A 25,740-nucleotide genomic window follows, 5' to 3' on the forward strand; every position below is an offset into this window, starting at 1 on the left:
AGAGGGAAATGGGAAGAAGAGGAAAGGGGATATAACAGAAGGATCACGGGTATACCGGCGAGACATAGTCCGGAGGTCAGTAATGAGAGCGGACACGGCTATGGTTCGTGAAATCCTCCAGTGGATCCGTACTTTGTAGTTTAATTTCCCAACGCCTATAGTCAAGACTGGATTTAGCCTATAGGCAGGGCCCAGATGGAGTGATGCCTATCCGGCTGTGGTCCGGATCGTTTAGACCCATCGCCACGATCCACGTTCGGCGTTTCATATAAAGATCTCATTTCGCTAGTGGGCGAATAACCCCAGGCCAACTGCTGCCACTTCACATTGTTCTCACAAAGTCTTACGATCTATTGATTAAAGACATAACGCTAAGATATTACATTCTTGGATGATTCATTTCGTTAGATTGCAGGTGTTCAGTCATCAATAATACAGCAGCCATAACTCCGTAGTAGAAATTACCATGAACTTGTACACAAGAACAGATCGAGGTAGAGCATCAATCAACATGTCCATACCCAATTCACATTGTAAGTGTGACAGCATCGAGATATCTTTTGATTTTTTTTCTTATCGACTTGGTTTACCCAGTGGGTCAAGTACGGTCCTTGTGGTTCGGATGAGCTGCCATGAGACATGCGTAAAAGTTTATTCACGAAACACCCGTATCTTCGCAGCGGGAAAGATAATAGAGGTGGATCTGATACTACCATTGTATGGGTCAAAAAAAGATGACATCCTAAGTGGATGGCTGGTCTCGTCCCCCGAGCCGGAATCGAGCCGGCGACCTTTCGGTTATATGTGAATTTTCCATTACAGCCGAACGCCATATCCAACTAGACCATCGGGGGTTTTGAGATATCTGCTTTCTCGCCTTTTAGTATTATCTAGCCTTCTCAGCTTGGATGAAGAAGCAAGAAAGGGCCGCATGGCGTCCGAGAATGCTTGCTTTCGTCTCAAGTATAAATGTGGGGCGAGCGCCACCCACTCTTTGTTCTTTGTTTTGCTGGTCTTGGAAGTATGTTTTAAAATAATCTTGCCTATAAAGGCATATACACAACAACAACAATAACAAAATGTCTTTAAACCTCCTATGGTCTGGTTGGATATGGCGCTCGGTTCCAATGGACGTACACATATAATCGAAAGGTCGCCGGCTATTCCGGCTCGGGTCAGAAGCTTTTTGTTGTTCATGCTATCAAGCATGGTACGTAGCCCGAACATGTATTTTTTTAGATCATCTAACCGAGCAGAAAGCAAAAGATAGCAGATCATCACAAAAAAGTGTTTCCCAAAGACACAATCTCTATAGTCTTATACAACTATCTCGACGGGAGCCTGTACCGATAGTCCTATCCTTTGCACACACCTAGGCATCAGGCGTCGGATAGCATATTCCCGCCGTGGATGAAATTACTTAGAGTTTGTTCCGGATACATTAGCTATAGATTTGCTGTTTGATTGTTGGAGGGAATGACGAGAATATGTTTATCTTATTAACTACACATCTTCAACGCTTTGCTATACTACCTAGATATAGAAACATGTTACGGCTTGCGCTCGTTGCGATATCTATCAAATGAAATGCAAAACAATTCTTATATGGGGATACTCATACGCTTCTTGGTGACCTTATGCCACAAGAATGATTTTGAATATCTCATTGAAGCCGAGAGCCATATCCAACTAGACCAACGGGGGTTGAGAGATGTGCTTCTGAGAGGAAAATTGATATCTAAAGGTAGAATAGAATCTCCTAATTCATTTCGCACACTTGGAAAACTCCGTTTACTTATGTCTTGCAAGTAAACAGAATAATAACAATGGACTAATCAAGCATTACACTTGAACATAGTATCATAATATCGGAGATCATCAAACGTAAGATATAGACATGCTCACTCGTATATCCCATAAATAATCCTTGAAAATGTAAGGAAATTGAATGGTGAATCGGTGATACCGCCCAGAAGCTATATAGCGTGCCCAGCCCTCTATGCATGATCGCTCCGGCCAGAATAAGGCGCCAGCTACCCCAATGGCCCTGTTCTCAATTAATGAATTTTTACCAGATAGGGGGCGATCCCCATCCCCAAGGCATAAAAGATCATGCTCTGAGTAGATGAGAGAACAAAAATCAGCCTTTGTCTTCATGAGAAATAAGGCTTAATAAATACCGGGTGAAAATATCATCTATAAAAGGCAAGGCATTTCTTTTTCACCCAGCAATTGGTTCCTATATCTCTCTACTACCCCAGCAGTTCAGACACTCGTACATGTGATGTAGGACTACTGGCCTATATACCTTCTTCCACCTCTACAAAGCAATGCTCAGAACACGGTTTCGGACATATACTTGGACTTCAGGCTAAGAAACAAAAGGTAATCGAAGGAGTTTCGGACGGGAAGGTCTCCAAGAATATCCTTAGACTGGGTACCTAAGAGCTGGCTTACTTATCTGTACCCCGTAGGTGCTTCCAATCCGTTTCTCTACTTTAACCATGTCGCTCAATGCCAACTTCATTCTAAGGAATTCACTAGGGGGGTTCATATTTTATCTTATCCGAATGGCTAAATGGTGCGATGCTGGTTATTACTCACACACCTGCAGCTGTCATGCGTATGTTTAATTGAAGATAACCAAGACCAAACTCAAGCAGCAAGGGCAATTGGCAGATAAAAAGGCCTACTATCGGCCTACTCTATGGTAGAACCAAGAGGTTCTGCATCCGATGACAACCGTGGAAATATCCTTTCCATGTAGCGGACCATATGCGATCTACTATCATTAGGAAATGCACTGTCCTTAAAATCTGGAATTTGGCTGTCTCGCGGCCCTAGCACGACGGTCAAAATGCCGAGGGCGTCAACAGAGCACCAAGGGATAATCTACTAATTGTGCAACTGGCGTGTAGTAGCTGTCAAACATGGTTCCTCTTTCGAATGAACAAGTTTTCAGAGGAAGAAGTCGAGGTCCTACTACCTGGAATCCCACATTATCTCATTCAACCTAAGGAGTGCGTCTGCGCTTGCTTTCTTTGCAGCCATGAACTCTTCTCGATTCTCCGCACCTCTAGGCCCCTTGAGAATATCCGAGAAGCAGAGATCGACGAGGATCCTAAGCTCATCGTAGGTAAATGGCTCGCCATTGCCAGCAGCCAAAGCTTTTTCCGGATGTGTAGCAAATGATTCTTTTTCATCTTTTGCGTAGTCGAGAGCCTTCTCGGCGCCTTCCAGGAACCAGTCCAGGAACTTAGCACTACGCGGAAGAGCGACAATCTCATGGTTCTGATCAGATGCCCGTATTGCACTTCCTTCCTCGTCCGTATCCACAGCTGGGTCAATGATGATGTTCTTCAGGTTTTGTTGGAGGACGAGGACGTCCAACTGAAGTCGCAGGGCCCCATTCTGATTCATAGCGCCGATAAGATGGACACGAGCAATAAACACACGATCGATAAACCTGGCCAATCCTGATGTGATATACCAGCGCTCGGCCGATCCCAGATACGAAGAGATGTTTGTATCAAAAGAGATCAGATCATTGTTTAGCTCGAGTACAGTTGGTGAAGCGGACGTTGGTTGGTTCAGGACTATATGCCACCAAGAAATGTTTGAGTTTGGAGAGGGGGTTGTAGGTTCGGAATTGCGGTTGTTGCTGGGGTCGGGGCCAGCCATGGTCCTCGTGAGCATGTGAATAATACCGCACCGAATGTCAATGTGCAAAGCAAAAAGTGCGGTTGAAGAAAGATCGCGTAGCGATTCGATAGTAGTATCGAAAGCAGTCGCAGTTTCTTGATTCAAGGGAAGGTACACGGGTTGGTTTGATCCCTCACGTTTTGGCGCCATGGCACCAATCAAGGTCCATCTGCGGTTTGGCGGCCCGCTTTCTTGTGGCTGCCGTGGTTCAGATGATGGCTGCGTGACTTGGCGCAATTTCAGTAGATGGCTTGCAAGCCATTGCTTGATCAGTGTCAGTAACAAGATCGAGATACAGATGAAAATGGTCGACTCACTGTGCTATTGTATAGAAGAGAGAGAGCCATAACGGTCTTAGGGTCAGAGATGATATCGTACGGCTCCAAAGGCACTTTGTTAGTGTGTTCAAGGAGAAGGTTGGTTTCCTAAGAAATAGTTAGTAACAATTGCATCCTTCCCCAAAAATCATATTCACCTTATCCACAAGCTCCTCCTTGTTGTTTGCCTCTGTTCTCCATAGCTCACTGACTACATCGTGGATGTCACCCGATTTGGCATATTGCGCAGCGGCCTTGAGTCTAAATTCACCATTGTCACGAGGGGAAATTTTTGTCACGATGGCTTATACATCAAATCAGAAAAATGCGTCAAGAAGTGTAGTTTCCGGTCCTTACCTCTGTACCACCCGCAGCATTTATCATAATAATTCACAATTTGTGTAATCAGTAGTTGAGTAAATGCTTGGTCATGGGGAATACTAGACAGCATTTTGCTGAACTCGCGGATGATGGACATGAATTTAACCGTACCCTAATGCACCCAATGTCAGAGAAGCTCAAGTGCTTCGGGATGTTAATGGCTTACCTTGAAGACTGGACGCGGCGATACCGCCAACCATTGGGGATCTTCTGTAAATGCATCTGGTGTAATGTAGCTCAGCATGCAGAGATCTGTGACCGTCTCATCAAACTGGGGGAGGAACACATTGACCATAAAGTCATCCAAGAAGGAAGTCAAGGTACTCATAGCAATATCGGAGTCCACGGGCACAATTTCCTTTAGGCGTTGAATGAAAGAAAGCGACGGTGGAAGAAGGATACTCATGTTGAATACACTTGGTTCAATAAGAATCTTATGGCCAGTTCCTGAATTTCCTTGCTTGGAATCCGAATTCCCATTTGGAGTAGATTTCTGTCGTGTCTTCGACACTAGGCCTGGGACGGAAGAGCGGAGTATTTCATCTAATTCATTTTGTTCGGCTTTCATTTCCATCGTCCCATCCGTCTCGGACAGTTTGAACATTTTCTAATACCATCAGCGATTGTACACGGTAAACTATTCTTCGCTGTACACACCTTGCTTTTGTCTCTGTAGCCCGAGTAAAGATGGCGCTTGGAGTCGTCTTCGCCTCCTGGTCGGAGGGATGATTCTCCATCGGTCGCTAGATAATCATGCATGAGTGATCGAATCTGTCACATAAGTTAGGTGAATACAACGAAGACACTGTCAAGGAGGCCATGTTCAACTGCCTACCTCACTTTGGTAGAGTTTCCACAGCTCTTTGAAGCCCCCTGCAAGGGCGCTGCTTTTAGGAATGCCTTCACGTTCAACAATAGCTGCAATGACATCATGGACAACGCGATGACCTTCGGCAATAGATTCGAATTTGGCATACAAGGTCCACAGAAACTCAGATAGGACATGCCCGCGGTTCTCGATTGTTTCGGTCGGTAGGTTTGTCTTGCTCTCCTTTGCTGCAAAGCCGCGAGTCAAGTTTGGATAGCGTACGTCAACTTCCGCGTTTGTTTTGTCAACCACTGCAAAGAGTTCAACTGGAAGCCGCTGTTCAATCCGGTCGACAGCGATATCCAAATGGCCCATTTTATTCAATGCTTCGATTATGAGTCGAATATAGTAGAACGTGTCAGCTTCTGGGTTGCGAGAAGCATCCTCCACCATGGGGGCCGAAGCGTCCAGCTTCGCAAGGAAAGTGTAAACAGGTCTGTCCCAAGATGCGCCAGCCCATCCAGATTGACTTGCACTGTTGTTCTCCCCCTCCGGGGTTGGTGGTTTCCATCGATTCGAGCAATAAGGAGATTTAAGATATAAATGATCGTGCAACTCTTCTACCAGTATATCTGTGAGTGATATTTCTTGGTTAGTGAAGTAGGCGCGAATATCTGCGAGAGCGCCAATATTGTCCAGCTCAGAGCGCCGCAAGAGACGGAAAGCATCGTGAAGTACCTCAACCGCAGCGAGGAATCGCTTATCGGATATTCGCGACTCCAGTTTCTCCGGAAGCGATTGGATCTCTTGGATTTGACTAAACAACTGGATAATATCATCGTACTTCTGAGAAGAGGTCGCTAGGTCTTTGAGTTCGGGTTTAGTCGAGAGTAACCCCGATTTAGCCTGTTCCAGAGCATGTTTCAAGTTACGAACTCGGCCTTGAGAGCTTTGAATATTTGACTGAATTTTATGATAAGTACCGATTGAGCTGTTAAAGCCCTGGTGGTGTTCTAATAATAGTTCTCTTAGCACAGATCCATACCAGCCAATAGTTCGCGATGACCTACCGTTAACGACAGATTTCAGGGTTCTTTGGATTCGATTATGCACATTCAAAAATTCAGGCTCGCGATCGGCTTTCCCCAGAGTACTTGTGTCCATTAATTGCAAAGCTACCTGAACTGGGACGCATTCGTCCGAGGCTACGAGATCCCATTCTTGTTGAATAGACTGCAGAACCTCTGTGATGAGCATGGATAAGAGTTAGTAGAGGGACAAAGGCATTTGAAACTAATGAAGTGTAAATGGCTTAAAAAAATCCATAGACAAACCTTCAACAGCCTGAGACCCAGCCGTGTTATAACTAGGGATATTTGATTCTTTCTCCCGGCTGCTATCAGGCAACCGGGTATTGTCTCCTTGAGACCGGCCATCTCGCGACGAACTTTGTAGCCTTCTCTCGGGGTCTCCGTCTCGTTCTCGCGTGCGTGAGCGTGATGATGAATATTCGCGATCTCGATCCCAATCTTGTCGTTCGCGGCGTCGGTCGGGTGATTGGGACGGTGACAACCCAGGTTGCTGCGGCGTCTCAGGGTAAAATCCACCATAGCCCCCTGGTCGACGCTCTCGTCCACCTCCGTAGCTGTTTACAGCCAGATTGTTGCTATTTCCATAACCTCCATCAGTGCGGTCATATCGGCTGGTGTCGGGATGCCCGTATCCATTGGCGTAATTTCCTCGGCCACTCATACCAGATGTCTGTATCTAGCGGATATTAGATATGCAGGGCGGAGAATTAAGAGGATTCGTAATGGGGCACGGAAGGTAATTGAGCTTCGTGGAGTCGGCAAGCAAGCTTAGCGATGACGTTGAGAAATCAGGCAGGAGAAAACAATCATGATCATCCTCGAGACATAGAACTGGGTAAATCCAAAGAAGGTCACTGCATATATGCTAGATAAATACGGCGCAAATCCAACAAGATGTTGGGGTTCGAAGGGGTCGCGACAGGCGGCAAGTCACTTGCATGGGGGACAGCTATACCTAAGGTGTCGTTGGCTCACGGGTTCTCCACATTAAAGTGCATTAAATCCCGTCCGGTCAGCCACATTCCGCTACGAACTGCATTCTTCTCTGAATTCTACGCATTACAGTACAAGACTAACGAGGCACATGGTTCTACTTAAATGGGTCCTATTGGATTGCTAGAATAGAAACACGTCTATACGATTTCTATTAGACTATAAGGGTTCTATTAACAATTTTAGTTTACTGTCCGCCGTTGTTTCGGCTCGCTAGCTCATTTAGAGATGGGCTGTGTTTCTCGCTGGAGCCAGCTGCGAGTGTATTCATCGTTCTCGAAGAAGTGGTGAGTCTTCTCCCAGATCTCTGCATGATAGTCATTCACCCATTTGAGCTCCGAATCACTGAGAAGAGATGGTTCGATCAGATTGCGACCAATAGGGGCCATGGTGACATGCTCGAAGCCTAGCCACGGTTTATCGCCAAACTTGTGCGTGGTTTGCACCTCACGCGCCATGATAACATCTGTTACGGCTGGTCAGTATTGGGTTTGGATGAAAATCCGCGTCGCTTGAAGGCTTACTCTCTATCCGAATACCAAACTTGCCATCCTCGTAGAAACCAGGCTCTGTTGTAGTTAGTAGATAGGTCCTTATAGAGCAGGGATAAAGTAGCATACCATCAGAAATCACGTTTCCAGGTGCTATAGGGACCTCGGTGTACTGAACACGGGTACCGACACCCATTGGTCCCTCGTGTACATTCTACAGCTTTATAAGTATTCTATATCAAACTCGCAAAAGCTGGCTTGCTTACTAAGTAGGAGCCGATTCCGTGCCCAGTGCCATGTAAGTAGTCGAGTCCCTCCTTCCAGAGGTATTGTCTGGCGAGCACATCAAGTGCAAACCCACTCGTACCCTTCGGGAACACAGCAGTATCAAGACCTATCACGCCCTTGAGAACCAATGTGAAGGCCTTCTTCTCGAGCTCGGTAGGTTGTCCGAAATGGAACGTTCTGGTAACATCTGTGGTCCCATCTAGGTATTGAGCACCAGAATCGCACAGATAAATGGCATTTGGATCAATGATAGAGCAACTTCCCTTTTCCGGTTTATAGTGGATAACCGCGCCGTTAGGGCCTGTAGAAGAGATAGTGTCAAACGACAGACCGGCAAAGAGTTCATGTTTAGATCTGATTTGTTCTAGTTTGTCTGCGGCGTCCACCTCGTCAAGAGTCGATTTCTTGTTGACTAATTCGTTCTCGAGCCAGGCGAAGTATTCCGTCAGCGCGGCACCGTCGCGGATGTGGCATGCCCGCATGCCCGCAAGCTCCACATCATTCTTCACTGCTTTGGCATCGCCAATGGGGCTACGGACTTCTTCGACCTGTCCCTCGCCTCCAAGGCTAAGGCTAAGTGCCCACGAAGCTTTATTGGACAACAAAAACTTAGAAGCCGTTTCTCCCGCTTCTTGCTTTCTTGCCTCACTGAGGGCCTTCGCGTCGGCATAGATAGCATCATAAGGCTTGATCACAACGTCTTGACCCAGATGAGCTGTCACCTCCGGCGTCAGCTTATCAGCATCAACATAAAGCTCCGTAGTTGTAGGCGTGATGGTGGCAAAAGAGAAGAACACCGGATTATAAGGGATGCTGAGATTTAGTTGTAAGTAAATTGGTATCCAGAGAGTGGGTCTATCCATAAACTCACTCGCTGCCTCTTAAGTTGAACAGCCAAGCAATTTCATCGAGCATTGCTGTTATCACTTGTTAGCCACCAAAAATTTCGGTGTAAGTAGCTAGGTAGCAGTACAAACGATGAAACCGGCCGATTTTCTCGACTCCAGCTCTTTGCGGAGTTCGCTGATCTTTTCCTGGAAGCTCTTCCCAGCGTATTTTTCCGGATGAACTCTTACTTTCTCCCTCGGGGGAGCAGGCCGGTCCTTGCCCCAAACCAGATCAACCAAGTTCTGCTGAACACCCACCAGCGTCGAGCCATTTTTCTTGAGGGTTTCCGAGAGGCTACGGGCACCAGCTGTGAAACCTTAGCTTCTCGAATCAAGAGCTAGCAAGCACAAGGTCAATCACTCACACGCTGTGATCAAAGCTGGGTCGACACCAACGACCTTGCCGCCTTCAGCTTGTTCGGTAGTCCTAATCACATACTAAGTCCAACAATCCTGAACAAGTCATATATGCACGATATATCATACCATTCCTGCCAGGTCGGAAAGCCTTCGACACCACGCTTTAGGAGCTGCCAGTTGTTATCAAGCTGTTTGGAAGCCTGGTTGAAATACCGCCCATCAGTGGACAGAGCGGCTTTGCTCAGAGAAACAATGGCTGTTCCAGCGGACCCGGAGAAACCAGAGATAAATTCTGTGGCAGGTGTGAGCTATACAGGCGACCGATGGTAGTGGATTGGGAAGTTCGTGTCGGAAAAGATGAAAGGCAGGGTTCATGGACGCAAATCTAACCTCGGCGGCCATCACATGGAGCAATATACTCCGACTGATGACTATCTTCGGATGGGACAACTTTTAGAAGAGTGAGTATTGAAGTATGTCAATTAAAAGTCGTGGAATGATGTCATACTGTATACATCCACCTTGTGTTCCTGCATCAACTCTCTGAGTCTCGAGAGACGTTCGGAGGTGTTCACGGTCTCCATATCGACTGAATAGCGAGGCACAGAGATGGAAAAGAACCTTGAGTGAGAGAGGGGTAACTGGCGAGCCGATCGAAACGCTGATATCCACGGAGAGAGAATTGGAGGGCGAGAAAAAAGCATCGACGAGCGAGGTCTGAAGTGGATGCAAGTGATCCGAAATCGCAGATGACAAATACAAGCCCTCGAAATGTTGCACGAGGCTGCGAGGGTTGTGAAAGGACAAGGCGGGGTTAAGGAGATGGAGGGTTAGGTACAATTGTAGTGGTTAAGAGAAGGTCGTGTGTGCAATGTTCGAGTGGCAGCCGTGGAGATATGGATGGACCAACAAGATGATTAGCTTGGGTTTAGGAGCTGTAGCTGCAGTACTCCGTAGACCACCATTACATTACCTACACCAAAAAAATTCCGACAATTACCGTCATTTACCGCTCGTTTTTATTACAGAGCACATTACTCCGTACAATACAGTTCCGTGACCTCATACCGTCATCCTCGGAAAGAACACCTGGATACAGACGCTATTTTTCTCACTTGCAGCTGAAAAGATAGTAAGTCTCCGACTACCTCTTTGGCTGACCATTCCTCGCTAAATTGCCTCCTGCAATCAAGGAGTTCTCGTTATTGAATAGACCGGAAATGACAAGCTTATCCGATGGCTCCATGACAACGCGACCAGAACGCCATATAGACCCTCCAATAACCCTTGTCACATGGTACATACATACCGACTAATGTCTTCCTTCGGATGTCCTCTTCCCCTCTCATATTCTGGTCAAACACTGTCTTAACTCCCCCTCCATCCCACTTCTTCACCGCCTTACATTTACGCGGTAGTGTTATCAGCACGTGACGCCCCTTTACAGCTACACTATTTGGGACAATCTATACCCGTTGCTTATCCACTACAGCAAGCTTCAAGCGCTTCGGCCATGTCTGTGGACGTCCCGGGCCAAAGCTCTGATGTACAAGTCCTCATTAATGAGGCGCGGACAGTATGCTTGCCCATGGTTCCCATGTCCTGCTCAATTTCTAACAATGCCTAGCTGGTGTCTCAGCTTTATGATCCAGCAAATACCGGCAACCCCGCCAAGATCAAAGCTATCCAGGAGCACCTGCAGATTCTCCAGAAAGGGCCCCAGGCATGGCTCATTGCTAATAATCTCCTCAGTGATGAAAGTACTGACCTGAGATTCTTCGGGGCCCTAACATTTACAGTCAAGATTAACCAGGATTGGTACGTGAACTGGTATACCCTTGTCGCGATAGAATATCCTGACTTACTCATGTCGGCTGCAGGCAACAATTAAATGACGACGAGGCCCTAGAACTCCTCGGACGACTGATTGATTACTATGTTCTCTTAGTAAATGGGGGAGAGCGCCCTCTGGTGGTACGCAAGTTGGCTTCCAGTCTAGCAACCATCTTCCTAAAGCCGAATGCTCCCTGGAATCATGCTCTTTGGAACTTGGCGGCTTCTTTGGCGAATGGAAAGCATCTTTCAGAGGAGCAGTGTCAGTCTTTTGACCTGCGAGATGCTGTTCTTCCTGCTATGTCCGAAAGGCAAGTGGTCAGCTTATTATATTTTTCTAACATACTGGCGGAGGAAATCAATAGATGGAGTCCGGAGTCACGGCGAAATGGGGACAGTAACCGGGCATCTGAAAATATCAAACATGCTTTTCTTCTAGTCGAGTTCGTCCTCCGTCATATGCTGCAGCAAGAATCTTCCGGTCACTCTATATCTGATGGCGCTCCAGGCATCGAGGCCATCAACTCCTACCAAGTAAGCATGTCCACACCTATCCAACGAAACTCTTCTAACGTCAGGGCTTCAGTCATGGGCCTTAGTCCGTAATGCACTCCAGCTCCGCGACACGATACGCGCCACTCAGCTTGCTCCTGCCACCGGCTACGTGATCCAAAGTTTGAAAGTCCCCAGTTTATCTAAGACTGCAATGCAGGTCCTGGTTGAATTGATAGATTGGCGAGACAGTATATTTAGCCAGGAACATGTCTCCTCTATATTGGAATATATCATCAGTGATCTTGGCACGGCCCATATCGCTTCCATCATGGATGCCGATTTTGAAGATGAGAATATGACATTCTTGGAACTTCTATTAGCGTACGCAACACTCAAGCAAAGGGAGCTTTTGATTCAACCCTTGAATCCTGATCATGAGAAAATTCTAGCCCTTCTCCACACACTCTTCAAAGCCCCTGGATATGCAGCAGTGGACGATTCAGCATCGCCGTTGGTCCTTGAGTGGTGGACTGAAGTCGCAGATGATCTCCAAGAGATATACTTGGATACAGAAGAAGAAGAAGGGCTTGATCCCGCTAAACGCAATCTTGCTCGTGCAGCTATGGACTGCTTTGAGAAACTCAAGTATCCGAGCCCAGAAGAGCTACAAGAGTGGGGCGATGATGATCGCAGTGAGTTTGGCGCTTTTCGCCGCGACGTCTGCGACTTCCTCCTAGCAATCTATCCTATGTTAGGTGTGGAGCTAGTTCAAGTGTTCCAGGAACGAGCAAAAGCATCTCTAGTGCAGCAGGACTGGAGAACATTCGAGGCCGCAATATTCTGCATGGCTCAACTTTCGGAGGCTGTCGACGAGAATCAGCATGCAGACGAATGTTTAAACGCAATATTCTTCTGTGATGAATTTGCTCAGTTATGTACAGGAGATGTTGCAATGGTTCCCGACAAACCTCGGCAGACACTCGTGGACATGCTTGGGAAATATCAATCATACTTTGAACGCACACATGCCTTACTTCCTCGCGTACTGACGTTCCTTTTCGCATCACTGGACGTTGCATCATGTGCTTCTGTAGCATCCAAATCTATATCGCATCTTTGCAAATCATGCCGCAATGCTCTAACATTCGAGCTTCCAGCGTTCATGGACCAGTTTGAGCGATTTCGCTTCAAGCCTACAGCCACTGCTTCCACTATGGAGAAAGTTCTAGAGGGAATCGCTGCTATCGTACAGACTTTGCCTACTGATAACGAGAAAGCACAGTTCCTTGAGCGAATACTGAAATTCTTCCAGGAGCAGGCAGAGCTGGCACGAGATGAAGCCTCTCGCGGGTTGGTGGAGCCTGCTCGCTGCCGCGGTCAGTTAGTTCTCCGTTGCGTTGCGAGTATTGGAAAAGGGCTCCGAACAGATGGTGAAATTGTTTTAGACACTGTTGACGGTGGAAATGGGGACCCATATCCACCAACTTTTTGGAATACGGGTAATGGGGCTGTATCGCAGAACCTAATAATGCAATGCATGCAGCTTCTAATGACCGACTTTCCCCTAGACGTGACGATCATCGAAGCAGCATGCGACATACTGAAGGCTGGTTTTACCGAGAACAGTGGCCCCTATGTGTTTCCACCGATGGTGACAGTCAATTTTGTGAAAAGTATACCTTTAGGAAGCGCTGGCACCGATATGGTTATGGGTACGGCCTCGGCGTTCTTAGCCTCTCACAGTGCACATCCACAACGTATCCGTGAAGAGACGGTTGCCCTGGTTGTCCATGTATATGAGACATTTTGCTGGATGCATGAGAAGCCAGAGTTCTACGACCCTGAGGTTGCGAACAGCGGCATCGACTTTCTCACTCGTCTGCTCCCCAAGTATCACCCCTTTCTTTTTACTCTTACCGCCGTACACCAGGAGTCCAACCAGCCCGGCACTGCTCATGTTGGTGGTGCCCCTCAGCGTCCCCCAATACTCCAAGCGATTCTAAACTTTACACTCCTTTCCTTGCAAGGCCCGGAGCCACTTCCCCTTCGCTCTGCCTCCCAATTCTGGGTAGGCGTGCTGAATCTTCCTTATGAGGAAGAAGCTGTACAAAGAGCGCTCAGAGACAGTATTCCCGCTCTTTGCCGCATACTGGCATCTCAGGTCGCCGGACGATGTGCCCGTTCCGACCTTGAACATCTCTGTGAGGTGCTTAGAAGGCTCATTTTCAAACAGCAAGGACTAGCTCGCCCGCATCTCGCTGCTACACTAGCCGGTTCAGGTGATGGTCAAACGAATCAGAACCAGAGCCCTGCCGTGTCACTCGAGGAGAGACAGCGTTTTCTTGCGTCGCTGTTAGCTGCCAGGGGCGCAAAAGCCCAGACGAGCCAATTGACACGTTCCTTCTGGGTGAAATGCCGTGGATCTGGTTTCGATTATATTGGGTAGATGCCAGGGGTGACAGTTGTCGCAACGTGGACAATGCAACAAATACGAAGAATTGGGTTTGGATTTGCCAAGTAAAAATAATTATCAAGTCCAAAGTGAGGCTCGAAAAACTGATGTAGACGCACAACAGGGCTATGTCAGCAACAGATGTGTGAGTGCCCCATAGGGCAGTGGCTCAGGCACAATTCATCATGTTCGTGCCTGTCTTGTCATAATGGTGCCTATTAAGCCAGGCAACGCATTGTTCCAGCGCTTACAATAACACGCCACCAGACAAAGAACCACTTGTTCTTCTTTGTAATGTGGGTCATCATGCACGATCTCTAGCCACTGGGGCGGTGTACAGATCAGCATCAGCTTTGACCAATCTGGAAGCTCGATGCTCCTAGATTTGATGTTCCGCTCGCCTCGCTTCCCTCCAGAGTCTAAAGATGGGTCTTTTGCTTCCGATAAGGCCCACCATATGGCTGAGCTGAACGCGCTGCCCTTTATATAGTTCTGTTTAGTTGGCCCCCCCGCAATCTTGAAACCCCCCTAAACTCTCCACCGCAAAAACTCTTTGTGTCTTAACTACTTTTCTCCTTTTTCACATCTCAATTACATTTTTACGGGTCTCGGTTTTGGAACAGACATAATGCCTCTTTTCGCGAATTCCCCCGAGGCTCTTGCTAATGTAACCCGCACTGATTCGCTTGATCCCGCCACAACATGTAAAGGTGTCACAGGAGGTGGCCGACCATGTCGCCGTGCATTGGCAGATACAGATGAGATGTATTGCTGGCAACACAAGGATCAAGCAGTGCCAGTATCGAACGGGGCAGTTAACAAGCCGAATACCTCACAGCCTAGATCAAGTATTGATACATTGATGGAGCGACTCAATATCAAGGACTCACAGGACAACTCCAACCAGTACAACTCCAACCAGTATCGGCCATTCAAGACAAAGAAGAAAACCAAGCGGACAATCTGCTGTTGCTTTGAAATTATCGAAGAGGATGAACCACTTCCTCCACGGCCAGTGCGTCCGTCTTCACAGAATAGACCCCAATCGATGCAACAAGTGCCATACAGTGCTTCTCAAAGACCGCAAAACGGAGGATGGGTCCCTTCAACACTCTCACCTCAAGCCAGCTCCGCCCTTACCGAAGAGCTTGCCAAACCACTCTCGGAAAAAGATGAGCCCGGCTATATTTACATCTTCTGGATCACGCCTGCCGACCACTCTTCTAGATCGATGCCGCCGCCTGCAGACGTCGGCTCATCCTTATTTTCTAAGCACGATGATCGCGGAAATAATGCCATCCAAAAAGCCAGAGATTTCAATGCTTTGACCTCGAAGCCCACTGAATTTAGTCCTGGTGCGATTCGCCTTAAGATAGGCCGGGCGAACAACGTCCAGCGTCGAATGAACGAATGGACCAAGCAATGTGGTCACCACATCACCCTGATTCGGTACTACCCATACACACCTTCATCGCCCGGCCCAAGCAACGGACCTGCCCTCGAAGTGGGAAGGAAAGTCCCGTATGTCCACCGCGTGGAACGACTGGTTCACCTCGAACTAGACGATTATCGAGTCCGGGACATGGGCAAGTGCTCGGAATGTGGGAGGGAGCACCAGGAATGGTTCGAAATCAAGGCCCAAAAAGAAGCCATCAGGGGAGTGGACGAATGTATTCGCAAATGGGTGAGATGGGCAGAAAGCCAGTAACCGCATGATCAAATTACATAGAATGTGTGACATAGATCCATAACAGAACAAACTCCAGATCAAGCCAGAGTAATTTAGAAATTCAATGCAGCCTCAATTTACATCCCCGGGGGAAAGAAAGTAACCACTCCATAGCATTAAAATAAATCATGGTCCCATAAATAGAATTATATAGAAAATAGCTGACCACCAGCCCAATCCCAGTCCCTAACCAATCGCCAAATCCCAACCAAGCCAAGAATAGATTGATCAATAATTAAATGTAAAAAAGAAAGAAAGAAAGAAAGAAAGAAAGACAGAAAGAAAAATACCTCAATCCCTCTCCCCCTCCTCCCCATCAAGATCCTCGTTCAAACTTCCCCCTCTCTCTCCATCAACAACAACTCCCAAAACCCACCTCCCTACCACAAAAACAACCCACCCCCACCCCCAAACACAGAACCCCAAAATACTCGTCCCAATCACCACCGGTGCGAGCACCAAAACCGCGACACAGGAATACAGCGCCACAGCCAGCGACGCCATAATCACCGCCCCGGCGACAAACAACCCGATCGGCACGCACGAGCAAACAAACTGCGCCACGAGCAAGGTCGCGATAACCGGATGCGCGTGCAGGAAGTCCAAAGCGGTGGAGACGGAGGAGCTTGCACGGAGACTGGCGCGGAAGAGGGAGGTGGTTAGGTATGTTTTCATATTTTCGATGATGAGGGTGTTTGGTTGGGGGGTGTCGTATGCGTTGTGATCTTGATCTTGATCTTGGTCTTGGGTTTGGGAGAGCGGGGGTTCTTGTTCTTGGCCTTGGTCTTGACCGTGGTCTTGTTCTTCGGGGGGTGGGGTGAGGAGGATTTGGGTTGTGGTTGTTTCCGAGACGTTGTCAGGTTTGAATTGGGGGAGGGTGAGGGAGTGTTCAGTCATTGTTTTTGGGGTTGGCACGTTTGTGTGTTTGGTTTATGGTGTTGGGGATGGTGTTGATGGTTACCAAGGTTGTTGTGAGGTAGACTGTGTAGGTAGTAAGTTAAGTCCGCGGGTATTAAAGAGGGAGGATTTGGTCTTGTTTGGGCGTCATTCTGATTGAGTGTCGAAGCTGAGATAAAATGACGGAGGATAATCTCTACCGAGGCTTTTCGAGCCGTGAAATGGTATTACGCCATGTCATGGCTCTGTTGATGGTGTTTGGAGACCGTGGGGAGTATTACCGATACGTCCTGGTTACCTCCGGTTTGGGGAGCGTTGGGGAAGATCATCTCCATGGATGAGGACCGAAGTATTTAACCTTTGTTACTTTGGTTGCCCCTTTCACGTGTGCGTCACTGTTTGGTGGAACTGATTAATAGCCTTCTTGGCCTTTTCTGGACTTTCGTCTAGGACATGTGACCTGAATTAGAAATGTTATCGAAGGACCTGCCTGATGTGGTAATCTGGATGATAGTCCATATACGGAGCACTGTTTTGATTTTGTAGTTTGCAAATTAATCTATACAGTTGACTTTTCCTTTGTTAGGAAGGTGATCTGTCGGGTAGATCGAGATCTGCTTACTGTCGCTAGTTTAGTATCTACTCTTACCTAGTACCTACAGTAGTAAGGCTTCTAGAAAAAATCCCGGCAGCTTTGATTGGCAGGTTCCTGATGGACTGAAGCGCCTCGTCGGAACTAAAAGTGAGCCTCATAATCCAGTCCATCTTACCATACTACAGTTGACCATTACAGGCAGTTGCTTTTATGCTACGCAGGATCTGTTGCCATGATATCTAATGTTGCAGCATCATGTACACTTGAAACAATTATTATAGTGTTTTGGTTATCGCCGTCGTCCTATCAACAAACATCTGAAAGAGACCATGTGACAATGCTTTCATATGCTCATAGCTCGTAATCGACAATGTACAGTACATCTTCCCTCCTTCATGTCCGGACGGGTGAAAACAACAGGGGAAGAACACAGTCTTAAGAAGACATTATATCGACTTTTTCTAACGCCCGCAAATGAACGAAACAGCAAATGGGGTATATCTACCAGCCCCTCTTAGCCAATTTGTCGCTCTCAGCCATCTGAGACACATTGATTCCAACCATGGCCTCACCCAGACCCTCGCTGACCTCAGCGAGAACCTTGGGATCCTTGTAGTGAGTCACAGCCTGGACAATAGCCTTGGCGCGCTTCTTCGCATCGCCAGACTTGAAGATACCGGAACCGACGAACACACCATCGCAGCCCAGCTGCATCATGAGTGCGGCATCAGCGGGGGTGGCAACACCACCGGCAGCAAAGTTGACGACAGGGAGACGGCCCTTCTCGGCAGTCTCGCGCAGGAGCTCGTACGGGACCTCAAGCTCACGAGCGAAGGCGCGGAGCTCAGGCTCGTAGTCAGGAGAGGACTGGAGGATGGCACGGGCACGAGCAATCTGAGCGTTAACAGTGCGCATGTGCTTAACGGCTTCCACGACGTCGCCGGTACCGGCCTCACCCTTAGTGCGGATCATAGCAGCACCTTCGGAGATACGGCGGAGAGCCTCGCCGAGGTTGCGGCAACCACAGACGAATGGAGCCTTGAAGTTGTGCTTGGTAACGTGGTAGATGTCGTCGGCGGGGGTGAGGACTTCGGATTCATCAATGTAGTCGATGCCAATGGCTTCGAGGATCTAACGTAAGCATTGTCAGTTTCCGGTGGCGTACGCAGAGTGGCAAGTAAGCTCCTACCTGGCATTCAACGAAGTGTCCAATGCGGGCCTTGGCCATAACAGGGATGGTAACGGCCTCCATGATCTCCTTGATCATGCTGGGGTCAGACATGCGGGCTACGCCACCCTGGGCTCTAATATCGGCGGGGACACGCTCGAGGGCCATAACGGCGGCAGCACCGGCCTCTTCGGCAATGCGAGCCTATACGAATGTCTTATTAGATTCATCCATCGAGCAGAGAGTCATTGTCAAAGTGTATACCTGCTCCGCATTGACCACGTCCATGATCACACCACCCTTCAACATCTGGGCCAGACCGGCCTTGACGGTGAAGTCGTTAGAGGCAGAAGCCCCGTTGGTTCCGTTCTGCTGAGAAGCCATTGTGAGAGAAAGTTGTCCGAATTGAACAAGTTAGGACACAGAGAGAGAGAGAGAGAAAGAGGCGGAAGGATAGTCTTAAGAACAAGGGAGGAAAGAAGGAAGCCGAGCCGGGATATTTAAGTGAAAGAATGGTGACTCAAGCACGGCGAAGGCAATCGCCGCCGAGAAGACAACCACTGTCAACATAGGGCGTGTCCATGGAACCCACCCTAGTCCCATTCCCCTTGTTCACCCCGCCGACTTTTCCCTCAGACTGCCTGTCCGCGGAGAGACGGTCCAATCAGAAGGCCGCTGCCCCTCCATCCCTCTGTGGTAAAGTTTAGCAAACTTTCGGCCGGAAACTTTGCAATACTGGCGCAACCCCGCCGCTCACCGGTTTCCCGCGGGCATACCTGGCTGTCCGAGTGTCCCTGTAAGTAATTGTACAATTCTGGAGTATTGTTCATCGTCCGGTGGTACCAAAGATGGGAATTCGTTTTCTTACCATACTTGAGGCGGTTTTCATTGGTGGGAGCACCCACCGCCCAGCCGTTTTACGAACCTAGCAAAATTTTGTGAAATGGAACCCTTCCGAATCTAGAACTACACATCTTGGTAACCTAATGAACGTTCCAAGTTTTTTGAATTAGCCAGCCTCATAGTTACAGATAGCAATAAATTCACTCAAAAGAACTTAGTGGTTGAATTTATTACGAGCAAGAACTAAAGTGTACATACAATGTCTAGGTATGTACTCCGTATGTCCAAAATTTTGTATGCCTATTTACTGTGCTCAGGCTACTCGTTAGTACTACCAAATAAGGGCAGACACACGCTACTACTACTAGTACTGCACCCGGCCCGTGTTGTCCTTACCTGCCAGTTAGAGTAAAATTACATTTTCATGGGTGCTGCCAGTACGACCTTTTACTTAATCGTTTACTGACTAACAAACGGAAACTTCCGAGGTGGCGGAACGGCGGAACTGCTGTCATTTGTATCATTTGTATCATGTCCTCCAAGCATCGACCTCTGTAGTCCGTATACAGCTGGAGGAGAAGGGTATACCTCTCGTCCCTTGAATAGGAGCTAATTTAGGCCATCACATACTGTTTCAACACTCCAAATCCCTGCACTTACTGTAAAGTTAACGGGTAACCAACGGATCTTCGTAGCCAATCTCAGGGCTAGCACGTACACACTATGCTTGGATATCGGACCAGATATGCGGACTACCTGTCTCCACTCTATATATAAGCTTAATACTGTGACACGCATTAGGTTAAAAACCGCCTGTCAGATACCTTGCTTCTTGTAGTGGTTCGTCTTTGATTTTCTGTTCCTTCCAGTTGTTAAATTCGAGCTTTTGCCAATAGAGGCGTTACTCTAGGTACATTGGTCGTTCTACCACTCTAGGAAATAGTTGCGAAGGGTTCCGGGTGGCTATTGTAGATCGAGTGGCCACAAATAAGTGTGTCTTATCACCTTGATTGCTTTCTAGTCGGCGCATAGTATAATTAGTGTCATCCCTGTTACGGCATTTGATCTCTAAGTATCGATAAGGCAGAGATCTAAGCCTCCATGCGTAATGAAGTATGGAACCACTCAGAATACTTGTCTATAAGCACTGTAGCTGTATCTTCCACTGCTCAAATTGTTATAGTTTCTATATGGGGGGATGCCAGGTATAACGTGTTGTGTCTCGCTGTCGTTAAGAGCAACCACAAACTCAGTAAACTCTATTTCTCAGCTGTAAAGCATTTTATGTTCCACGATTATCAAGTCATTGAAATTATATATTACCTCCTCTGTCCATCTCGATAGTGGAGTGTATAATTATCCCGTGCACTCTCACAAATGCACACCCTAGTATTATGTGTAGCCCTGGCTGAAAGATCTCTTATAAGTGTCCAACTGATTCACGAACACATTGTATAACCTTCCAAAACAACTTATATTATCATCGTAAGATCTACATGAATCCCTAACCCTAATCGCCCTTCTTATACAGTCATTTCACTGTATATTTGATTAAGATTGACAGATTGGCCTCCGGGTGACGTCACCCCACCTCCGCATAAGGATCGTCCACCCATCTCCAACATCGTCTTCAATTAGCTGTTACATTCCCACATCCAATCCCTTGAAGAAGCTTCCTTCGACCTTTAAAACGCTCTCTACGTACTACATAACAGCCATCCCCAAGAATAACCAACCAATTGCTCATATCCCCACGACAACCCATCAATTACACCAAACATGTCATTCCTCCTCACCCGCACCTCAGCCGTCCTCGGCGTTGGCCTCGGCCTCGGCCTCTCCCTCAGTCCACTCTCCCCCTTCCGTTCCGCGCCAATGCAATGCCAATACAGCGCCCCCTACTACCGACCCGAATCGCAAGCCTCCCCAGACTCAGGCTGGACCGTTGACCGCAACGACCCCGTGCTCCTCAAACAGGGAGCCTCGAAACCCAATTCTCAAAGCGGGTGGTTGACGGCGTCGAATATGCGACAGGTGAGTCTGGGGAGTGTCCTGGGGCTGGTTGTGGGGGTGGGATTGAGGGCGTTCTCGAGGGTTTTGGTTGTGCTTTTGGGTATGGGAGTTGTTTTTGTCGAGGTAAGTTCTTGGTTTTTGTTTTTTTTTTTTATTGGTCTTGTCTGGTTGGGCTTTTGGCTGATATCTTTGGGGGATGTGTGTGTAGTGGGCTGCTGCGAAGGGGTATAATGTAATTCCTGTGAATCGGTTGCAGAGGCTTGTTAAGGGGGTTAATTTGCAGAAGGCTGTGTCGCAGCATAAGCCGTTTAAGATTAGTTTTGGGGCTACGATGGCGTTGGCGGCGTTCGCGCAGTTTTGATTTACTATGGGACTTGGTAGGGGAAATGATACATGAGGTGATTTATAGTGCTAATTGGAAAAGACTGTAACCTATTTATATACACGTAAGCTACCCGATACCAAAAACCGAGAATTACCTTCATAGATTCAAGTTAGTTACTTTGACAGAGATATATACATTGTTATACAGGGGTATCATGAACATGTATGGCGCCGTCTGAAATGCCGACCATTAACTCAACACCAAGTCTTCTAGAACTCCCTCCATTTCGTCGCGCGGTAAAGGCACGCCCAGAATTTCCATTCCGCTTGGGTCCAGCCTCGATGTGATCATCTGATGGTCGTGGAATTCTTTCAGTAGCGTCCGGAACATCATTTCGGAGGAAGCGATGAACTCTTCAGTGGCTTTCTGGTACAGCGCACGGAATTCAATACCGACTTCGTCCTTTCCATCCCCGTTGCGTCCTGCTCCACCATCCATTTCATCATCCGAGTTATGTCCCTCGTCGAACATTGATATGATCTCAGTCAGAAGCAGTCGATAAAGATTCCGGGCGTTCTCCGGAAGACTCTTCAACACGAACTCGACACCCTCTTTACCTCCGACACGACGTCCTTTGCGACCAAGCAGGTTATGCACCTCTTCTACGACGTCGAACTCGGTGTCGAACGGTGCAAATGTTGTGCAATCATGGAAAACGAAATTGAATTGGTCACGGAGACTGATATCCCACATCAACAAATAGTTTGGTGTATCGGCCGTTACAAGGAGGTGGATTTTGGGCGTAGCAGCGAGTCGTGCAAGAAGGGCTTGGTTCGCAGCTCTGCGAAGAGGTGGTGCATCAATAGAGTTGATTAGAACAGTGATCGGCCTTTGCGATGACCGTGACTTCAGAACAGACTGCAACAATTCCAGCACCTCGATCGGCTGAGAACCCAATTTTGAGGGAATGTCAGCACCAAGCACGGCAGTGACGATTGTAGCGAATATTGACCGAATAGAAATGTTCGGTGTATGTCCATTGACCACCACGATGGATGGAGGAGTAGAACTATTCTTCTGATACAACCACTCCGCGAAATTTTGCAGTAAGGGACGTTTCGAGCCGTATCCGTACAAGCAAATGTTATACCCTTGTTCAAACTCGAAGTTCCATTGTGGGAACGACCGACGGTGTACATCGAGTAAAAATGCCTTCTCTTTCTGACACGGGTCTGTGTACTGTGCCATCTTCTCGAAGTATTCTTCGTGTGTTAACAGGGAGACCTTATTCAGTGTATTGTTTGATGTCCGTGGGGGGCCGGCTCGATTCTGGAAAAAGTATCGTTCATGGGCCGGGAGTTCACCCTCGGGGGTGGGAGAACGCTTGTTCTTCGCACCCTTTGGCCTTCCTGCTCGGCGCTTCGGTGTTTGGGCAGTCTTGTTTGCTTCATCTTCTCCCTCGACCGTCTCGAGTACACCATTCCCATTCTCTGCAGCAGTCGTGTCATTCTCGTCTTGCAAAATTTCCTCCGCCAGGCGATCAGCTCCGTCCCAGTCTTCCTCCTCGTCATCGTTTTGTTCGAGAAGAAGACGTGCGCTTTTCTTCTTCGCAGATCGGTCCGCGTTCCGTGCTCTTGAAGGGGTGGAGACAGCAGCAGACTTTGTAGGGGTTGAAAATAAAGCCTTTGCTTTGGACTTTTGTGTAGGGGTTTTCAGCCCGGACTCTTTTAATGCAGCGGGTGTCGCAGTGCTGGGCTTCTGAGGTGTCGACTTTATCCGTTTCACTGGCGATGCTTTAACGGGTGGCTCTCCATCCTCATATCCATTCGCCGAGCCATTAAACGCTGCAGTCCTCTGTCTCTTGGGCGTCGAGACAGGACGCTCGTCGCCCGAATCTGTCTGCTTGCGCTTCATGTCAGTATGTCCCAAGCACAAACACAATTGGTAGCGGGAAAGCGAATACCATCCGGACGCGACTGGTAAGCCAGAATAAAAGCAGCGCGAGATGCAAGGACCTAACAAAGGAGCGCTATTAGGAATGCTAACCTCTTGTCCTTTATATCCCTCGTGGCTTTTTCTCGGCGCGCCTGGAACGCGGTTTATTGATGGAGATTAAAGCTCAGGACCGACTATTTATCCGACTCCGCGGTATCGGAGCTGGAAGCTGATGGGATCTCCATCGGCCGATGTGGATTTCGCGTACTTCTAACCTTCACCTCTGAGTTGGGAATTTCTATCTCAATTCTGATCCGAGGACTCGCTGTTGGGCTTTGGCTGTGGTGTATTCGTCCACTAGCCTGAAAGCGGACGGCAATTGAGTCATTTAATCATCGATTTGTTTTTGAGTCATTTTCCGCCCTATCAACTATATAATCTCCCCGCAAACCATCCCCGGTTCCTTGGGCCTCTATCGCAACACGATACTGTGCGTACTGTGCTTGCCACACACACATCCCCCAGAAATGCCTATATACTGACTGCTGTTCACCCTGTACAGGCTCAATGGCCTCTCCCGCTCAACCCGCAGCCACAATGGCTGCTTTCGCCAGAATGGTGAAGGGCCAGGTGCGCAATTATTCCGCACCCGTGGACATGGCTATTCCTGCCTCCAAGCGGAAGTTCATTCCCTCGTCCGGATCGTACCCTAAAGGCTTCGTCGTCTCTGGTACACACGTTGGAGTCAAGGCGTCGAACACCAGGTTCCCCGATCTCGCTTTGATCTCGTCCGAAACCCCATGCTCGGCCGCAGCTGTGTTCACTACCAACAAGTTCCAGGCTGCGCCGGTGCAAGTGAGCAAGGATATCATCAAAACCCGCCAGGGTCAAGGCATCCGGTCCGTCGTGATCAACTCAGGCTGCGCCAATGCCGTCACCGGCAAAGGAGGTCTGGAAGATGCAGTGAGCATGGGTAAGAAGGTAGACGAATGCGATGGACTCAACGAACCTAGCACTCTCGTCATGAGCACTGGTGTCATCGGTCAACGGTATGCAATACCCTCATGTCCGTCCACCACTCTAACCAAAACCAATACTAACAAAACATACCGTAGCCTCCCAATCTCGAAGATCCTCATGAAGGTCCCAGTGGCCCACGCCAACCTCTCCTCTACGCACGACGCCTGGCTGACCACGGCCCGCGCAATCTGCACAACGGATACCTTCCCCAAGCTTCTCTCCCGCACATTCACGCTCCCCTCCTCCCCAGGTCGCACCTACAGCCTCGCCGGCATGACCAAGGGAGCCGGTATGATCCACCCGAATATGGCCACTCTCCTTGGCGTTCTGTGCACCGATGCACCAGTCGAACCCTCCGCCCTCCAGTCCCTTCTCAAGCACTCCGTCAACCGCTCGTTCAACTCCATCTCCGTCGACGGCGACACCAGCACGAATGACACGATCGCCATCCTCGCCAACGGTGCCGCAGGCGGATCACCCATCAGCTCCGCCTCGTCCGACGACTACGCCGCAATGCAAGAGGTTCTCACTTCGTTCGCGCAGTCGCTGTCTCAGCTCGTCGTGCGCGACGGCGAAGGAGCCACTAAGTTTGTTACTGTCCGTATCCAGAACTCCCCCGACTATGAATCCGGTCGGTTGATTGCGTCGACTATTGCCCGCTCTCCGCTCGTCAAGACGGCCTTGTATGGTAAGGATGCTAACTGGGGTCGTATTCTTTGCGCTATTGGTTATACCCAAGGTGTGGCGCCGGGAACTGTCGTTCCTGAGCGCACGAGCGTCAGCTTCAAGCCTGTTGATGGTAGCCCTGTGTTGAACTTGCTGGTGAACGGTGAGCCTGAACAGGTCGATGAAGAGCGTGCTAGTGTTATTCTCCAGGAGGAAGATCTGGAGATTGTTGTTGACCTTGGCGGTGGTGAGAAGGGTGAGCAGGGTCTTGGTGGTGAGGAGGCTGTTTACTGGTTTTGTGATTTCAGCCACGAATATGTCACTATTAATGGTGACTACAGAACTTAAGCTGGAGGATGCAGTGCCGTGGTGTATTTTATACCCATTTGAGTTGTATTGACATTCATTTGCGATGCGGGTTCTAATACTATATAGTACGCGCGCACCTACA

General features: G+C 48.4%; 8 protein-coding genes and 1 non-coding gene across 9 annotated transcripts; 4 read left to right on the plus strand and 5 right to left on the minus strand.

The window, feature by feature from the left end:
• Positions 1 to 763: 763 nt before the first annotated feature.
• Positions 764 to 854, minus strand: BDV38DRAFT_t225. The gene has a single exon. It is a non-coding gene; the product is annotated as a tRNA-Tyr (tRNA).
• A 2,128-nt stretch (positions 855 to 2,982) lies between these two features.
• On the minus strand, positions 2,983 to 10,022 carry BDV38DRAFT_275151 (uncharacterized protein; the record flags this gene model as incomplete). Its single annotated transcript, XM_032057970.1, has 18 exons — positions 2,983 to 3,966; positions 4,020 to 4,127; positions 4,178 to 4,323; positions 4,377 to 4,512; positions 4,567 to 5,007; positions 5,058 to 5,171; positions 5,236 to 6,221; positions 6,279 to 6,452; positions 6,543 to 6,969; positions 7,619 to 7,758; positions 7,817 to 7,861; positions 7,913 to 7,997; positions 8,050 to 8,884; positions 8,943 to 8,988; positions 9,045 to 9,266; positions 9,324 to 9,385; positions 9,445 to 9,610; positions 9,827 to 10,022. 18 exons carry the CDS (start codon positions 10,020 to 10,022, stop codon positions 2,983 to 2,985), a joined length of 5,313 nt encoding a protein of 1,770 aa, XP_031908456.1.
• Positions 10,023 to 10,726: 704 nt separating this feature from the next.
• On the plus strand, positions 10,727 to 14,187 carry BDV38DRAFT_211855 (putative importin 13). The gene is made up of 4 exons (XM_032052625.1): positions 10,727 to 10,894; positions 10,946 to 11,136; positions 11,199 to 11,685; positions 11,738 to 14,187. The coding sequence occupies exons 1-4, from the start codon at positions 10,832 to 10,834 to the stop codon at positions 14,090 to 14,092; spliced, it is 3,096 nt and encodes a 1,031-aa protein (XP_031908457.1). The 5' UTR covers positions 10,727 to 10,831; the 3' UTR covers positions 14,093 to 14,187.
• Positions 14,188 to 14,586: 399 nt separating this feature from the next.
• Positions 14,587 to 15,847, plus strand: BDV38DRAFT_211846 (uncharacterized protein). Its single transcript, XM_032052624.1, has one exon. The coding sequence runs from the start codon at positions 14,727 to 14,729 to the stop codon at positions 15,804 to 15,806; it is 1,080 nt and encodes a 359-aa protein (XP_031908458.1). The 5' UTR covers positions 14,587 to 14,726; the 3' UTR covers positions 15,807 to 15,847.
• A 271-nt stretch (positions 15,848 to 16,118) lies between these two features.
• BDV38DRAFT_297050 (seipin co-factor family protein) lies at positions 16,119 to 16,813 on the minus strand (the record flags this gene model as incomplete). Its single annotated transcript, XM_032063057.1, has 1 exon — positions 16,119 to 16,813. The coding sequence occupies exon 1, from the start codon at positions 16,722 to 16,724 to the stop codon at positions 16,119 to 16,121; it is 606 nt and encodes a 201-aa protein (XP_031908459.1). The 5' UTR covers positions 16,725 to 16,813.
• Positions 16,814 to 17,535: 722 nt separating this feature from the next.
• BDV38DRAFT_261324 (pyridoxal 5'-phosphate synthase subunit PdxS) lies at positions 17,536 to 19,466 on the minus strand. The gene is made up of 3 exons (XM_032056014.1): positions 18,752 to 19,466; positions 18,509 to 18,691; positions 17,536 to 18,450 (listed from the first exon to the last, which is right to left on the minus strand). Exons 1-3 carry the CDS (start codon positions 18,869 to 18,871, stop codon positions 17,821 to 17,823), a joined length of 933 nt encoding a protein of 310 aa, XP_031908460.1. The 5' UTR covers positions 18,872 to 19,466; the 3' UTR covers positions 17,536 to 17,820.
• A 1,227-nt stretch (positions 19,467 to 20,693) lies between these two features.
• BDV38DRAFT_261328 (uncharacterized protein) lies at positions 20,694 to 21,753 on the plus strand. The gene is made up of 2 exons (XM_032056015.1): positions 20,694 to 21,466; positions 21,552 to 21,753. Exons 1-2 carry the CDS (start codon positions 21,110 to 21,112, stop codon positions 21,702 to 21,704), a joined length of 510 nt encoding a protein of 169 aa, XP_031908461.1. The 5' UTR covers positions 20,694 to 21,109; the 3' UTR covers positions 21,705 to 21,753.
• A 58-nt stretch (positions 21,754 to 21,811) lies between these two features.
• On the minus strand, positions 21,812 to 23,867 carry BDV38DRAFT_211891 (origin recognition complex subunit 2). Its single transcript, XM_032052626.1, has one exon. It carries the CDS (start codon positions 23,580 to 23,582, stop codon positions 21,918 to 21,920), a length of 1,665 nt encoding a protein of 554 aa, XP_031908462.1. The 5' UTR covers positions 23,583 to 23,867; the 3' UTR covers positions 21,812 to 21,917.
• Positions 23,868 to 24,200: 333 nt separating this feature from the next.
• BDV38DRAFT_287801 (bifunctional ornithine acetyltransferase/N-acetylglutamate synthase) lies at positions 24,201 to 25,637 on the plus strand (the record flags this gene model as incomplete). Its single annotated transcript, XM_032060941.1, has 2 exons — positions 24,201 to 24,652; positions 24,719 to 25,637. The coding sequence occupies 2 exons, from the start codon at positions 24,201 to 24,203 to the stop codon at positions 25,635 to 25,637; spliced, it is 1,371 nt and encodes a 456-aa protein (XP_031908463.1).
• Between the last annotated feature and the right edge of the window lie 103 nt (positions 25,638 to 25,740).

This window comes from Aspergillus pseudotamarii (genome assembly GCF_009193445.1).
Source record: "Aspergillus pseudotamarii strain CBS 117625 unplaced genomic scaffold BDV38scaffold_84, whole genome shotgun sequence".
NCBI classification, from domain to species: domain Eukaryota; kingdom Fungi; phylum Ascomycota; class Eurotiomycetes; order Eurotiales; family Aspergillaceae; genus Aspergillus; species Aspergillus pseudotamarii.